The sequence below is a fragment of the Colletotrichum karsti genome (assembly GCF_011947395.1).
Source record: "Colletotrichum karsti strain CkLH20 chromosome Unknown Scaffold18, whole genome shotgun sequence".
NCBI lineage: Eukaryota > Fungi > Ascomycota > Sordariomycetes > Glomerellales > Glomerellaceae > Colletotrichum > Colletotrichum karsti.
This window is the reverse complement of record NW_024065918.1, coordinates 256,969-273,302: the sequence shown is the minus strand read 5'-3', so window position 1 is coordinate 273,302 and position 16,334 is coordinate 256,969. Positions and strand designations below refer to the sequence as shown.

Genomic DNA, 16,334 nt, shown 5'->3' with positions numbered 1-16,334 from the left:
ATGCGGTAGACTTTACGATTTGTTTCTGATGCAAATATTGGAGCTTGGATATAGGATGAGCCACTGCAGCCTATCCAAAGGTAGAACCCCCAAATGCCACGAGCAGTTATGCTTCAAATTCCGTCATCGCGAATCATGCAAGTGCGAGACTTGTGTGTGACCGGCGCGGTGTGGCAGTTCAGATGAGATGGTGATGTACGCGTCTCTCATGAGGACCAGGTCATCATGACGTTCGATCTGCATGTGAATGAGGGTCAAGAGGTCGGAGCTTCACATCCTGAAGGACCCTTTTTGAGACACAAAGTGTGCATTGGATACTCACACAATCGAGATGCGGCTCCGTGGTGGGCTGGCATGGCATGGCTGGCCCGTGGTCCCTTGCTTAGGTCCTTGGATCCTTGGATCCTTGGGGGTCCTGTCCAATGTGTTTTGCCTGCGTGCGTGGGGGTTCCACCAACCGCGTCGCCGCCGCCGCTCGCACCCGACTCTGGCCTGCTGGACGCCGACCCATGTGTCTGGTCTGCATGCGGAAAGCCGGCGGGTGAGAGTTCGTCCCCGGTCCACCACGAAAAGAAGCCGGAAGGAGAGTCGAACGGTTTTGCGCGCGTGGCTAAACGGTTCTCCTGGGTCTAATAGAGATAGGGGAGAGGGATTCTGGAACACGTCGAACGGGATATCAAATGGCGCTGTGTCCTCTCTCTTTTCTTCGGCGGTATTCATTGGATGCGTGTTGGTCTTTGAAGCAGGGAAAGGAAATTCCCGATTCTCCACCTCGTTCTGATATGCGACGAGGAAACCAAGAAAGGGTGTCGTGGTAGACAAAATGCCTCTCGGTGAAACTTCCAACGTGCGTACTACGTGGTGTAGAGCTTGAGCGGAGCCTCTTTCACATGCTGTTGAGGTGTTGGCACTAAACCATGATACGGCGGCGCGGCATGAGGCTGAGAGAGAGGACTGATAGGCTTGATGTCGTTGATGGATACTTTTTGAGTGATGCAGCCGCAGCGTGTGCTTGTGTATTATGCAGTAGCATCGACGCAAGAGGCTGCCCTGGCGTTTTGAAGTGTATGCAGGCGTATCGGGAGATCCACGTGCAGGCCATTTTTGAATTTTCTCTTCGTTGGGCTCGACTCGACCGCGAGCCCCTCTCGAGGTAACAGTAGGTGTATGCGTAGATAACGGGTAGCAGGTCCACATTGAGCGGTTTGTGTGCATGCCCAGGAGCTTAATAGGCCGGGAGCCAGGAGGCAAGGCTGAAGATTGGTTCCACACCGTGGCTTGAGGTCAGCTTGCGAGAGGTCGGATTCTGGTCCACGACGGGCGGATATCAAGGTTCACGTCTCGACGCTTGCAATCTGTGAGACGCGCCCCTTGGTTTTCACGACTGCTCCTGCAAAGGGCCGATGGTGAGAGATTTCGGCGCGGTGGGGACGATACTTCAGGGAGCGGTAGTTGGCGAGATTTCAGATGGGGCTAAGCTTCGTGACTCAGCTTGGTGCCCGAGATGGATCGTCGAGGCTCATGATTGTTGAAACGATGGGCCTGTTTTGGTATTCGGACCTTCGCGAGCCCTTCGCCATTAACGGTAATGGCGTGCTGGTACATGCTCTCCGTGTCTCCTACTGCTGTTCCGCACATTCATCTGATCTGCGGTAGAATATTTCCAGACGACCCGCTCGGTTCCGACAGACCTCAGTCGATTACGCATGCAGGCGAATATGAAGAGTGAACGATGCTCAGGCCATAATGTGCACTGAGGCGAGACCGGAACAGGCCAGACGAGACGACGGAGAAATACACGCGCTGCAGGCCAGGAAGGACTTGCTTTCCTGCGCAAGAGATGTCATGTTGATATCAGTGGATCCTGAGTGATCTGACATCAGGAGCAGGCATGATGCTATCTTTGCACACGCCCAGGGTGATGGGTGTGGTGGACCCGTGGCTGCGGATGCCATCTGCGGCAGTCGGCGAGCTGAGCCGTTGGGACGCCATCTCTAAGAGCGACCTGAAATTTGCGCTAGCAGACTGCGTGCCGCCAGTCCTCGATCCTGTCATCGTCTGGGCCCTTTTGGCTGTTGGGCCTTGGTTCCTTGTAAAAACGGCCCTCGTCTCGCGTTTCGATAAACCTTGGCTTGGCGGGCCAACCGCTCTTTGCAGACGGATACGGGTGGGTAATGGCTTGAGTTCGCTTCTGCTAGCTACCCGCCCTCTGCGCCGATGGATTCGATAGACCGGTTTTGTGGACTGGGATATCTTGAATGTCGAGATAGTGCGTGCGCGAATATGTTTGTCCTGGCTGCGAGCGACTGAAGATGATATCGTGCGTGCGTGGCAGTTTGTAGATGGAATCAGATAGACAAGAAGGATTTGAGTGTCGTCACGAATGTCTGCAACCAATCGGCGCCGTTTAACCATTAGATCAATGGGTTATGACACAATCCCGCCTTGGTCCTCGGTGAACGTGTGCCCAGATATCTCAAGCTCTCAGTCTAATCAAGACTTCCGGAGGCATTTACCGGCCAGTGAGGGTGTGCGCCGGCGAAAGCCCGCCACTGACCGAAACTCACGTCCGCATATTGACGAATAGCTCGGCGTAGCTCCGGGCTCGGCGCGGCTTCGGACCGCTGCACAGTGATTTTGCGTTTTAGTGTAATTTGTCGTTATCTCGGAGTCATTCATCCAAGTGCGACGCCTATTGGTCGCCAACCACCAACGTGCGAGGGAAAAAATCGCAGTCGGAGAAGAGAAGCAGGGTTGAAGGCGCCATCTTCAAAATTTCAGCGAAGAATCCACAACATGTCGGTGAGCGACCCATTATTTTTTTGGTTTCCGTTGGTCGTGTCCGTTCTAATCGGAAGGGGGCTGGAAGCCCTCGAAACTGGAGATGAGTCGCAACGCGAACGGTCCTGGTCGCGACATCGTATGGTGATGGATTGATGTCCGTTTCCGGTTCATGTGTTTTCTCATGCAGGTTGAAGTGGCAGCAGAGCTTAGAGGAAGGCGCTGCAACCGCGGCATCGTGACTTGACAACACGGGACTTGACGGAATGGCAGGTCAAGGCCCCTGGGCTCACGTCCGGGAGTCAGAGCCCCTTCGCTAGGAGTTGGAACGAGAAACGGCGGGATCCCGGCTCGAAGGCAACACAGGCCTGGTGCTTATCGGTGGGGTTTTCACCGAACCCTCAGTCAAGGAGAAATTCCCATCGCAGGGCTCGGGCCAGCTGCCAAAGTGCCTTCCGTCTCTCCTGGCGACGATCTCCAAGAACACAACTGGGTCCTTGCAGGGGGCCGAGAGACACAGTGGATTGGGTCCTCAACGAGATGCCCAGACCAGGAGACCAGCCAGACGTACGGTCTAGAAGGTCTGGAAGGCCTTTGTGTGCTGAGAATGCTGCATGCGGCAGAGCAGCTCGTGAAAACGAGCCTGCCAGAGCCGCTGGATAAATTGGCCTGCGTCGATTTCCTGCCGACGTGCAGATGCCAATACGGAGGGTCATGCCCCCAAAGTCTGGGACGAGGGTTGATTCAGCAGGTAGATTGAGACCCGCAGAGGCTGTCATGAGGCACGGAATCGGCGAAGCGCAGTGTGATGCCGGATTCCCCGTGTGATGGACTGCGCGGGATGTCGCAAAGCTCCCGGCTCGACACATCGTGAGATTCTAGCCACCAGGTGCAGGCTGAGGTTGCGGAGACGGCTCGGCGGTGGAATTCATCTGTCGCACGGCTGCAGGTCTTGATGTCGCACATGGCCTTGGACAAAGAGGCAAGCGTTGATCATGATCTGAAATGTTATCGCTCCGATGCGGGCAGAGGATACCCCGCCTTGCTCTCCTCATAGGTCTCCTGACAAACGATGCCCATGACCGCGGGCTGCATCTGGAGGTAAATCAGTTGGCCTCGCCTTGGCCATGATCGAAGACGGTTGTGGGGGTCCGTCAATCATGACCGTACACAGCGCAAGCAGTCGTCACTTTTTCTGACGACGATGGTCGAAACAAGGCAGGACTGGCAGCTGAAGAGCGTGGGCGTCCGGGGCGCCCTCTGTGTGGCGATGAGACAGGTCTTGGGCTGTCTGCGTTTCCCGTCGACAGGAGAAGCCGGTGCCAAAGCCACAATTGTTGACGATGGCGTTTTCGAGGCGGTCTGTTGGCGTGTTGCTGCTAGATTAGGTCGACATCTTAGCCGTATCGGTCGTGATAGATATCAGAACCAAGAAGAAAGGAGCAGGGATAGGCCGGCGAAGACTGAGGTGCCTGTGAACTGTCACTGTCAGCGAGACAACTACCACCACAGACAATAAACGCCATACCGGCTCCGAAAAGTGACGGAAGGAAGACCGCTGGAACAAGAATTGAGATGATGGATGGAAATCGAAAAACATCCCACGCGGCCCCACTCAGTTCTTGCCTCTTTCGAGGTCAGATACTTCAGTACTTTTCCAGGCGGGCGTTCAAATCTTGGAAGGCACATTTCACACAGCGGGCTGGCGGGAGGCAACCGCTGTGTGGCACCGTGGAATCGTGGCTGACAGTCACCCTCCATGCACCTCCAAATTGAGGTGGTTGCACAGAATAGAACGGCAAGATGCGCCAAGACAGGGAAGAGGCATGCTCCATAGCTTCCATTTGGCTTCCATATCATCGCACGATTCATGCAGGGGCCAATCAGTGGCGGTAGTCCTCGGTCGCCTTATCCGTCAGATGAACGGCGGCAGGCGGCAGCACCGTCTCTTTTGTCCATCTTTTTTTGACTTTCGAGTCCGGCTATTGGGTGCTTGACTCTTTCCAACCGATGATGATGGGGGTTACGGTCACCGCGGAATCTCGCAAAGGCTGCTATCCTTCGCAACTCCCTTGGCATCGATCATGCCCGGTGAGCGTTCATCGGAGTTCCTGTAAGGAGGCATGTCGGCAACTTGCGCTCTCGCCGTGTGACGACTTCAGCGCACGAATCTGGCAAATCCGAGTTACAAACAACATCAGTTGCTTCGCAAATAACGGGCGCAATTTGTATTCCGTGTAAATAAGGTGCATGCATGTGCCTTGGACCGCGGTATCGCAGCCGGGCACAGTTGCCGACAGTCCTAAATCAGGCCAGACTCGGACGGGAGCAGAGCTGTTGCCGTTGCAGGCGCTCGAACCATGTGTTTCGATTCCAGTTGCTTTTTGGCTCTCCATCGTCGTTTCCCGTGGATCGTTGCATTTTAGGTCATTTTCTTGTTTTTGAAGAGACACTAGCCAATGCATCGTGACCACATTAGCAATCCATCTTGGCGAGTCGTGTACTCGAAAGCGCTATGAATCAACGATATGGTAATTCATTGTCTCGATAATCGTTGATGCAGCTGCCCGACGACAGTCATTGTTCTCTCAAATCAGGTATTAGGTTCGTATTACACGCTGCATCATCAAAGGAAACCGCCAAGCCGGCCAGCTAGTCCACCACACCAAGCAGGACGGGCCACGGCTGGAAAAGCCACTGTGCAGCCCTAACACGGAACAGCTTGGAACGATTAGCGCTATCTCGCACTCTAATAGAGGGACGGAGAGATGCCGCGCCTCGCTGGCAGTGACGGTGACAACTGACGAGAGTCAGACACGAAGCAAACCTCAAGCTGACATCGTGCACTTATTAGACTCAGACTCAGCATCAGCATCAGCAGTAGGGGTAGCCGCACAACCAACCATAAGACCTAATCAAGAGCCAAACTTGCAACTCATGTGAAAACGCCCTTAATGATGGATGGATGGTTGGATAGTTACACCCATTCAGGGACAGTATGGAAACAATTGCGAAGTGTGCTCGTGTTGTTTGACCGAGAGACTGACCATGATTCACTCACACCCCCCTGCTGGCATCGTCATTCCCGCCATCCCTCCCTTTCTGAGGCAATGGCAAAGGAACAGTGCAAATCCATCCCACTTCCCATCCACCAGCGGTCCAGGGCACAATCGCCGCCAAACCCACCTCTCCCATCATCCATGACAGGGCAGGGCAGATAGCACAGCTGTCGCACAACTGGTCCACAACCGCCCGTCGTCGTAGGTAGGCTGGAACGCGGTGATCCTGTCAGTCGGGTGTCAGAGCTGGCTTTTCTTACTGCTGACCACGGTGGCTAGCTAGCTGAGGATTAAGGTGGTTTTTCGGTGTCGAGTCGGGATTCTCTCCCGCAGCCACCAAGGAGGGGAGGGAAGAAGAAAAAAAAAAAGAAAGAGCGCACGTACCACCCGTACCTTACGTCTCTTAAAACAATCTGCATCCAAATGTAAGGTACGTACTGTAGGAATGAATACCCGCGTTGCAGTGAGGTAAAGTATTCGCAATCTCGTACCTTTTTTACCTACGATTATCCGTACTGGCGCATCTGCTTCCCGTCGTTTCTTTGCTCGCCATGGCCCCCCCGGCTCCGTTTTGGGCCGTCTCCTTCCATTGTCCGGTGTCTGCCGCTGACCCTCATCGTCCTCACATTCGACGTACCAGGCGCAAGCAAGCGCAGCGGCAGCGCAGGTGCCAGGCCCAGCCCTCGTCCCATTCTCTCCTTATCCAACTCCGTTCAAGGTTCGGGCTCCAGGGACCCTGAACAAGGAACCGGGCCGTCCTTCTCTCTAATGGCTCTCGACAGTTCAAGGACACAAGGATGATGGCCGATGGATCTCTTCCCTTCCCGACTTGACTCCGCCCCACCACGACAAACCCGTCGTGGTCCACGCCTCTTCTCTCCCACGCCCATGCCCACGTCGACTCGTCCACCCCTCCTCGGTCCTGGTCGTCGTCTTGGTGGGCTGCCCGTTTGTGAGATGAAAGGCACCGGCGCATTTTTTTCGTAGCTTTCCCAGGTTGCGCTTGCAAATCAGGCTTGCGCTTGCTCTTTGCCTGCTCCAAAGCCCACCTTTCCATCAGATGAATGTATCTCCGTACCTAAAAAGACGCTCCTGGCTCCGTCAATAAATACAGACCTGCCTCCAGACCTCCCCTTCCTCGATGTTTAGGCCGTTTCTCTCTATCCAAGCATACCGCTTGGTACATCGCTGAAGATGCCGTCATTCAATCCATTCTCGACCGTCACGGGCAAGCATGCCGCTTCCCTCTTTGAGATCAGGTATGCGCCCCCAAAGCCCCACGTCTCTCCAAATTCCACTCGACTTTTTTTTCTCTGCCGTCCTCTTCGTCTAAGTGATTCCGAAACTGACGTCGGCATTCCACAGACTAGACAATGACTTCATAGTCTTTCGCGGAGGAGAGGATGAATCTGCCGGCCAGATTCTCAAGGGTGTCGTGGTGCTCTGTCTGCCCACGCCGCTCAAGATCGAAGACGTCCACCTCCGACTGACCGGCACCCTCCGATTATCGTATGAGTGACTCCTTATTCCCGGTTCGACTTTTTGCAGATCGGCCAGCTGACCGATCCCTCTGCATAGGTGGGATTACTCCAAGAGTGCCGCGTCTGGCGTATCGAGCCAAAAAGTCGACAAGACCACCACCCTGCTCCAACACCGCTGGGCTCCGTTCGTCGGCGGAAACGGTGGCAAGAACACCATCCTGCAAGCCGGCAACTATGAGTGGCCGTTCGAATACACCCTCCCCGGTAACACGGCCGAGAGCGTCGAAGGAATCCCCGAAGCGAGCATCACCTACAAGCTCAAGGCTACCGTTGCCCGCGGCAAGCTCGCCTACGATCTGCACGCCTACAAGGCTCTGCGCATCATCCGCACCCTCGAACCCGCCGCGCTCGAGTTCCTCCACGCCATGAGCGTCGAGAACATCTGGCCGAACAAAGTCGATTACTCCATCATCATCCCGCAAAAGGCTGTCGTCTTCGGAGCCACTGTCCCCTTGCAGATGCGTTTCACACCGCTGCTGAAGGGCCTCGAAATGGGAGAGATCTCCGTCAAGATGCTCGAGATCCGCGAGTGCACATTACAGGGACCTACTGGCAACATTTTCAAGGAGCACAGGACGGAAAGAGAAGTCTCCAACTGGAAGTTTGAGGTGGACAGGGACGAGCACTGGCACGACACCATCGAGGACACTGGCCAGGAGGGCTGGTTGGTGGAGAAGAAGCTGAACCTCCCCAAGAGATTGCGACAGTGCGTCCAAGATCTCAACCACAACGGGATCAAGGTGCGACACAAGCTTAAGCTTGTTGTTGCCCTCAAGAACCCCGATGGTCACATTTCAGAGGTAAGTCAGAGGAGACTCCACGTGGAAGTTGCTTTCAGACACTAACAGACGCCAGTTGCGAGCCACGCTCCCTGTTTCCATCTTCATCTCTCCCAACATGCCCCTCGATGAGCATGGTGTTCTCGTTGACCAGGCTCCTGGTACGGCACCAGCCGCAGAAGTCACTCGAATTGCGCCTCCCGGTTATGGCGAGCACCTTCTCGATCAACTATACGAAGATGTCGATATGAGCGGTTTCCAGACCCCTGGCGTCCAGTCAGGCTTCAGCAGTCCTTTCTACGCCCAGTCCCGCGCTGGCTCTTCGGAAAACCTTGCGGCTCTCGCCATGTCGAACGGACACGGCCATGGCGTTGCTCCAGCCGCGCTGTCATCCCGTCTCCAAAACGTGTCTCTCGAACCCTCTCAACGCAACACTTCCTTCAACTCTCTCAACGCCATTACCGAGGATGTGGCTTTCCCGACATCAGCCCCGACCGGACACAGCTCACAAACGCAATCTGCGGCGCTGACCCGCCACAACAGCGCAGAGGAGCATCCCAACTCCCACTCCTCCGGCCGCAACTCGCCTGAGCATCTCGACTTCCCCGACATGGCCACCTTGAGCAAGGTTCCCAGCTACACCACGGCAATCAGGACACCTGCTGCCCGTGTGAGAGGCCAGTCCGGCGAGGCGCTCCCTGACTACTTCTCTGCCATGAGCGCACCAAACACGCCTCCTGCCAGTGACGTCCCCGTCGCGGATCCCCTGAGCATGATTCCCGAGTCCCACGAGGCTGCCACCAGCGGTACTGGGAGTGAACCCACTACTCCAGGCGGATCTCATCGCTCATGGCATCGCCCAGCAAGCATGACCAGTCTGCTGCACGCGGTTCAAGGCGGTGATGATCGCAGGCTGCACCTTCTCCAAGGGCGCGAGCGAGTATATTGAGATTTCTTACGATATGTTTCACTCTACTCTGATTTGATTATACGTTATAGAGGGCGGCAGGCACTACTTTCCGGCATGGCATGGCATTGGCGTTGGAGGGGTTTAGAAACCCAAAGCGGGAGGGACTTTTGAGATTCACAGGTTTTAGACATGCGCCTTGAGGCACCAGGACTCTTTGGCAGCTTGGACACACGTACACGGATTGATATAATTCTATGGAAGGGGTACTGGGGGATACCAGGAAGGCATTTGTAACATACCCACCGCTTCAAGTGCGGCACACCGAATGCAAGATACCAAAGATGAACCACCACTGTTATCTCTTCATGCACAGTCTCAGCCGTGTGTAACTTGCTTGTCGCAGGTCCCGTCTCTGAATCGGTCGGAGTGGGATAAGTGGCGCGATGTCTACGAGGCAGCCTCAGTCACATGCAAACACAAATCATCCAAACGGTTTGATGGGTTCACTCGTAGAAAAATGAGTCAGTCGCGGTTCCCGGGTCGTCGCAACGCCGAGAGACCCTCGGGCCAAGGATGTGAGGTGCGGCACGGCATCGGATCCACTTCGCCGGGATGGAAGTGTGTGTGTGTTGTGTCGCCGGCCGATGTCGGACGCCGATGACGGTGCGATGGTGCGGCGATCTGGGAGGCTAGGCCGTTGCATCGTGATGCGCGGGTATTTGCATGTGTTTTAGGGGGGTGTTTGTTCTCGTGATGTGATGGGTGGTTGGTGATTTGTGCGGTTGGAGGGGTTGTTGGTTGGTTCCATAGATTGTTGGTGGTCGGGGGAGCCGGCGTGTCGGTCCGGCTTTGGACGGGTTTTCTTCGGGTAAGTATCAGTATCGGGCTGTGGTGAGCCTGGACCTACGGACGATAAGGTAAGGAGATAACTTTGGTTGCTCGGATGGTAAGGTAGTCATCGCGGTTAGTCGGTGGCTGCTTGAGGATATACGCAACTATGTGATGGAGTCCTGAATAAGCACCTAAGTTTATCCAAGTTTTGCCCTCTCTCATGCGATTGTGATGGGTTCTTACCTGCCCGCGGTTTCCCTCTATGCGTAATGATGAATTTCGATTCCAGCGACCTTTCTGGCAGGGTTCTGCAAATCATTTTATACAATCATAAAGGAGAACTGAGATACGATGAGTCGAAGCCCAACTTGATCATACCAATGCGCAAGCTTGGTGCGCTACGCAGAGCATTCTATTTCCGTTTCACCAGAGTTGGCCAACACTGTCATCCCAAGCACCAAAAGTCCAGACCATCAGATGAGACCAATCGGCACGGGCGGCCAGCCGCTGACTTTCCATCCGATTCCTCTCTCCCGGCCGTCAGGCCGCAACCTTGCTCCCGAATGACGACGGCCCCCCAAGTGGGGAAGAGGGTTTATTACACTTATATAAGAAGAGGGTAAATATTCTTATTATAGCTACTTTTAATAAATATCTATATTAATTAGGGCCTAAAATAGTTATACTTATACCTCTATAAATAACTAGTAGAACTAAATTTCTACTAATAATATCTCTCTCTAAAGTAACGTTTTAACCTTTAATATTATTAATATTACTATATTAAGATAGCGCTTATTATTAAGTTAGTATTAATATTATTAAAGTTCTCTTAATATATACCTAATTAGAGGGTATAATACTCTAAGGTTATTAAGAAGTATTATATAGCTAAATTTAAAAATTACTACTTAGAGCTAAATACTATAGAGGGTTACTACTATCTATAGCTTACTATTTAGAAGTCTAAAATAAAGCCTTTTTATAATAAAAGTATACTAATTAGCTTAATATTATATATTAGGCGGCCTTTAGCTACTATATTGCGTTTAGAAACTATATATTTAACTAACTCTAGGTTTAGCCTAGCTAACTTAACTAATTAATAGCTATTTAGTTATATAACTATATATAAGCTCTTTCTATCTTAGCTGCTATTTTATTGCTTTACGCCTTAACTTCCCCTATTATAATAATAATAATAAACTTTTTTATTAAAATATCTCTAATACTTTAAAAGATATCTCTAAAACTTCTACTATTTACTAACTAACTAACCCTTTTAACTATATAGCTATTAAGCTAGTACGCTATTATTAATTAAACTTTTTAGAAGACTTTTAGCTTACCCCTAGTACTTAAGACTATTATAGTTCTATTACTTATTATTAATAACGCTATTAATATATTATAATCTAGATCTATAGAACTTATAGATTCTTAACTTTAGGCTTAAGATCCTTAGCTATTTAGAGGAAACCTATAAGATACTTATAGGTTAATAGATTACTATTAATATCTAGAATAAATACCTTAATAATATTAAGATCCTTATCCTTAAGCCTATTAAGGGTAGGTATAATAATACCCTCCTTATTAGGGTTTAGAGCTAATAGTATAGTCTTATAAGTAAAATAAGCTATTATAACTTTTATATTAAAGTTTAAGTTATTATATTTATAGCTATTAATACCTTAAATATTATAAATATATACTAAATCTATAATATTACTATTATTAAGCTTATTATATAGTACATTAAGTTAAATAATACTTATCTTAAAGGATTTAAATATAGTAATAAATAAGAAAGATAAGGAATAGGCTTTTAGCCTAAAATAGCTAGCTTCTTATACCTACCTAATAATATAATAGAGATACCCTATTAGCTACCCTTCTAGCTAAAAGACTATAAAGGTATTATAAAGAGGGACTTATAACTAAAACGTTTAGTATTATTATAGTAGATTTAAGTTATTATTACTACCTATTAGATACCTCTATAAGGCTTTTATCTAACGTTAGTAATAAGGCTTACTACCCCCCCTTTTCCTATAGCTCTTATAAACTTATATATACTTAAAGACCTTAGCTAGGCTAAATCTTATTAGTTAATACTAATTTAACTATTATTTATATCTATTTATTATATTAAGAGATAGTATAGGCTAAAGTACTAGAATTATATTAAAGAACTAAGAAACTTATATTAGTAAACTACTATATAAAGCTCCCTTAGAGCTAGGCAATATTCCTACCTTATTATATATTAAGCTAAAGGTTATAGTTATTAATAATATAAAGTATAGCCTTAAGGTATCTATAACTTACTTATATAGTAGGATATTTAAGATAAAAATATCTATTTTAAAGTATCTACTTAAGTTAGTATACTTTTATTAAGAGAGGATAAGGGGGAGTACTTAAGTAATATAGATAAGGGGTCTTTTTTAGTTAGTACTAATATAAAGAAGAAGAGATAAATAGGGGGTTTACCTATTAGTTAGTAATTTTATATAGCTAATAGGCTATACCTTAAGGGTATTACTATAAGGGTATTACTATAAGGGTATTACTATAAGGGTATTACTATAAAAACTTAGCTATTTAGACTTTATTTACCTAGTATTTATAGAGGTTTTTATATATAACTATATATATAATAAGAGGGTATATACTTAGACGTAATTAGTTAGAAAAAATATAGGTAAAAGGGGGTAAAGATATATATATATAATAATAGAACGACGACGGCTGTCATCTCAGCGCAGCGTATCTGGACGATCCAAAAGCTTGTTCACCTGAGGAAGGGTATCCCAGCAAAGTGCGACATTGCCGCGGGATTCCAATTTATGAGCTGCTGTTAGTCGCGGTGCTGTGTTCTACACCGCCGCTCTACCAGCTCTGATAGCAGGCACTTATTTGAGATCATCCAATCTCAACTAGCGCCGTCGTACGCTGGGAAAAGTAGGGGACTATTCACTTTATGTTGACGTCATATCCACCCTCAATTACCGCCCGGCTCCCTCTTAGCGTGTCGCAAAAGGGGACACCTGATGGGCGCCAGCGCAGCAGAGAAGAGCCCTGAACAGCTGGAAATAATCTCAGCCAGCCTACCGCGCGATCTTTTTTTGCTTGTCTGGGCTGGCTTTCAGCTGGGAAGTTGGTACCAACACAGCAAAACAAAAGCTTGGATTTGGCGAGAGAAAGTGGTGATCGTCACAGGGGCTTAAGATGACCCCACTCTTCAGGGAACGTGCAAAGCTGAAGGGCCGCGGCGCTAGGGCCAGAAAAGTCCGTCAGTGGTGGTGGAGACGTCATTCGATGTTGTTCGTGCAGGAGCTTGGGCGGTTCAGTGTTTAATTACCAGCTGTCACTGGCGGGGAAGGGGGGAGGGACACGGTCTGGACGAGTGCTACTACTACCCTTTGCAATATAACTTTCTTGTGTCCTGCTTGCTTGCTCCTGCATCCCCTCGTCGCAAGCGATCTACTGCCTGACCTAAGCATCTGGAGCGACTTTCATTGCACTTGCGATACCCCTCATTCTAATTGGAAAGCACAGCTTCAACTCCGTTCCGAATTTGCATATCGTGACAATGGCGGACACCAAGACGATACCTTCGAGGTCGGCGACCATGAAGACCACCTCCACCGCCGACGAGGCCGTCCCCGAAGTCGACCCTACCAGCGTAAGTGTAGCCGCCCAGCTATCCCATTCGTTCCCAGTGATCTTCACTTCGCTGTTGCTTGTCGTTCCTACATATCGCTCTTCGGACACTGGCTAACTATTTTCGCGCAGACCGCCGGACTGCTCGCAGAGCGTCTCCAAGCCTGGAAACACGCCGTCGGATACCTGGAGGACTACATGGAGGCCGTCGAAAAGATTCACAGGGCTCAGTCGAAGGAGTACGAGAAGGCCCTCAAAGTCATCTCTCACCCCCTTAAGGAGGGCCACCACTTCGACCAAAGTCTTGGCGGAGTCGCGGGCTACTTTGAGAACATGCGCTCCAACACTCAGGCGATTATTAACACCAATCTCGAGACGGAGAAGAGCATCAAGGGTTCGGTTCTTCCGGTCATGGACCGCTTGCATAAGGAGATCAAGCACAAGGGCAAGGAGCTGGCACACGGTGCCCAGAAGGGCGCCAAGGAGGTCGAGAAGGCCCGCAACATTACCCAGAAGCACATTGAGCTTCTCGGCCAACAGACCGCCGCTTTCGAGTCCGCCGGCGGCAAGATGCACGGTTCCGACGACCCGTACGTCGTACACCGCGGTGTTCTGCACAGACTCCACAAGCAGGTTCTCGAGGAGAACAACAACCGAAACGATTTGATCGCGGTCCAAAACAACTTCGAGGCCTTCGAGGCTCATGTTATCGAGGTCATTCAGCAGGCCATGGAGGCTTTCATTCAATTGACCGGAGGCCAAGCTGAGAAGACGCGCGCTTTGTACTCGGATATGCTCGGCGCCATCCAGCGTGTCCCCCACGATCTGGAGTGGAAGGGCTTCGTCAGCCGCAGCGGTGAACGTCTGGTCAACCCGAACGATGCCCCGCGATCGGTTGAGTCTGTCACTTTCCCCAACATGGACCACCCTGGCGTCAAGCCTCTCATCGAGGGGTCCTTGGAGCGCAAGTCGCGTAACAAGTTGTCCTGGGGCATGTCCACCGGTTATTACGTCGTGACCCCGGCCAAGTTCTTGCACGAGTTCAAGGACTCTGACAATGCCCGCCACGATCCCAAGCCAGACTTGTCCATCTACTTGCCCGATGCCGTCATCGGCCAACCTAGCGGAGACAAGTTCAACGTTAAGGGCAAGGACAAGAGCGGATCGATGAGCGCCAAGCTCAGCGGCAGCGCGGAGCTGGCTTTTAAGGCACACACTCCCGCAGATGCTCAGAAGTGGTTCGAGGTTATCAAGAACGTTGCGGGTGCCACAGGCCCTGCCGAGACCTCCGCACCCACCTCTCCAGTCGTGGCCTCCGACGAGAAGTTCGCCGCCGTTTCTCCGACAGTCACCACGGGATCGGGTAGCCACCACGCCCAAGAAGCTGGCGTCACTGGAAACGATCCTACTGCCAGCCCAGAAATCATGAGCCCCGTTGACGGTCCTTCTTCAGCCTCTGCCATTCCCGCGGCCAAGACACCAGTCGCACCGGTCGACGAGAAGAAGGCTTGAGGGATTCAATGGACACCATCTTTCTACTACTCATTCCTACATGCACACCAAGACAGCCTCGGATTTGTCTTAGCGCCGCCATTCTCGCCTCATTAAAACAAAAATGAGGCGGAGTTACGTCGACAGGATGCCCTCCCTGGTTGCCTGAACACCCCTTAGCCTCGCGACAAGGCGAACTCGCCGCAGTCGCGCGGCAGTACTTTTTTGATTGGCCACACCAACTTGAGCAATACACAGCCTTATGCGTCTGCGTCTGGCGTATGCGTTACGGAGGATACCAACCTGGCTTCATGTCGATGAACATATAGCAGCTCTTAATGAAACTACATTTTTATTTGAGTCGTTTCCACCCCCCCTTTATTCCGAGAGAATGTCGAACCCGAAATATTGACCGCATCTCAGTGGATTGACGATCCAGCACTTCGCCGTTGTTCCGATGAAACTGCCTACCTGGGTAGGCATTGTGTCGTTGCCCAGAAGACGGCGCTGAGACTTGCATGCGATTCGCGTGGGCCACCACAACTGTCTGGGAAGCCTCGAGTATAAGTGCGGAAAGCCTGCCCAGTCCTTTTGATTCACCGGACTGAGACTCCCGATCTGGCTGACAAAACAAAAGCCACTGCGACGTGGACTACGACAACGGACCGGCATTATTCGAAGTCAAGGACATGGCGGAACGGCGCGCGGTGCTTCGCGCGCATCGGTCGGAAGACCACTTCGGTTTTCGACGCATGATCTATTGCACTTTCGACGTGGTGGAAACCCGTTGAAGATCCTCACACCTTGACTGACCTCCAGATTTCTCGGTGAGGGTGAGTGAGGGAGGGGCAGGGGTAATGGTGGTGTGGAACACCAACGCTCTGCCATAGCCTTCTTCCCCTCATCGAGGCTGCTTACCGAAGAGAAAGGCAGATTTTCTTTCGCACCGTTCCGCTCATGGATCCGCGCGCAATTGTGCTCTCTAGCAGATGAGGGTGTGTTGGCTCCTTCTGACTGGTCTCTTCGAAAATCAAGTCCAGACTTGTATGCAGGTCTTTTCTGTCTGCTGTGAGGTAATGGCGACGACGTCCTCACAACACACACACCCACGATGCAAGGCAGATACAGCCTACATGCTGAATGACTTCCATTTCGTCAGCCCCAGAATTGTCTTTAGAGACTCGAGGGCCGCTAAAGTCGCTGTGAAAAGAAGCGTAGAGCCTGATCATGCTTAACTCGCTCTGATATCGTATATACATAATGATGGAGCAAA

General features: G+C 50.9%; 2 protein-coding genes across 2 annotated transcripts; both read left to right on the top strand.

The window, feature by feature from the left end:
* Positions 1–7,034: 7,034 nt before the first annotated feature.
* On the top strand, positions 7,035–9,146 carry CkaCkLH20_06172 (carbon catabolite repression protein; the record flags this gene model as incomplete). The annotated part of the gene is made up of 5 exons (XM_038888889.1): positions 7,035–7,099; positions 7,206–7,349; positions 7,419–8,181; positions 8,237–8,966; positions 9,037–9,146. The coding sequence occupies 5 exons, from the start codon at positions 7,035–7,037 to the stop codon at positions 9,144–9,146; spliced, it is 1,812 nt and encodes a 603-aa protein (XP_038745690.1).
* Positions 9,147–13,499: 4,353 nt separating this feature from the next.
* CkaCkLH20_06171 (ph domain protein) lies at positions 13,500–15,082 on the top strand (the record flags this gene model as incomplete). Its single annotated transcript, XM_038888888.1, has 2 exons — positions 13,500–13,592; positions 13,703–15,082. 2 exons carry the CDS (start codon positions 13,500–13,502, stop codon positions 15,080–15,082), a joined length of 1,473 nt encoding a protein of 490 aa, XP_038745689.1.
* Between the last annotated feature and the right edge of the window lie 1,252 nt (positions 15,083–16,334).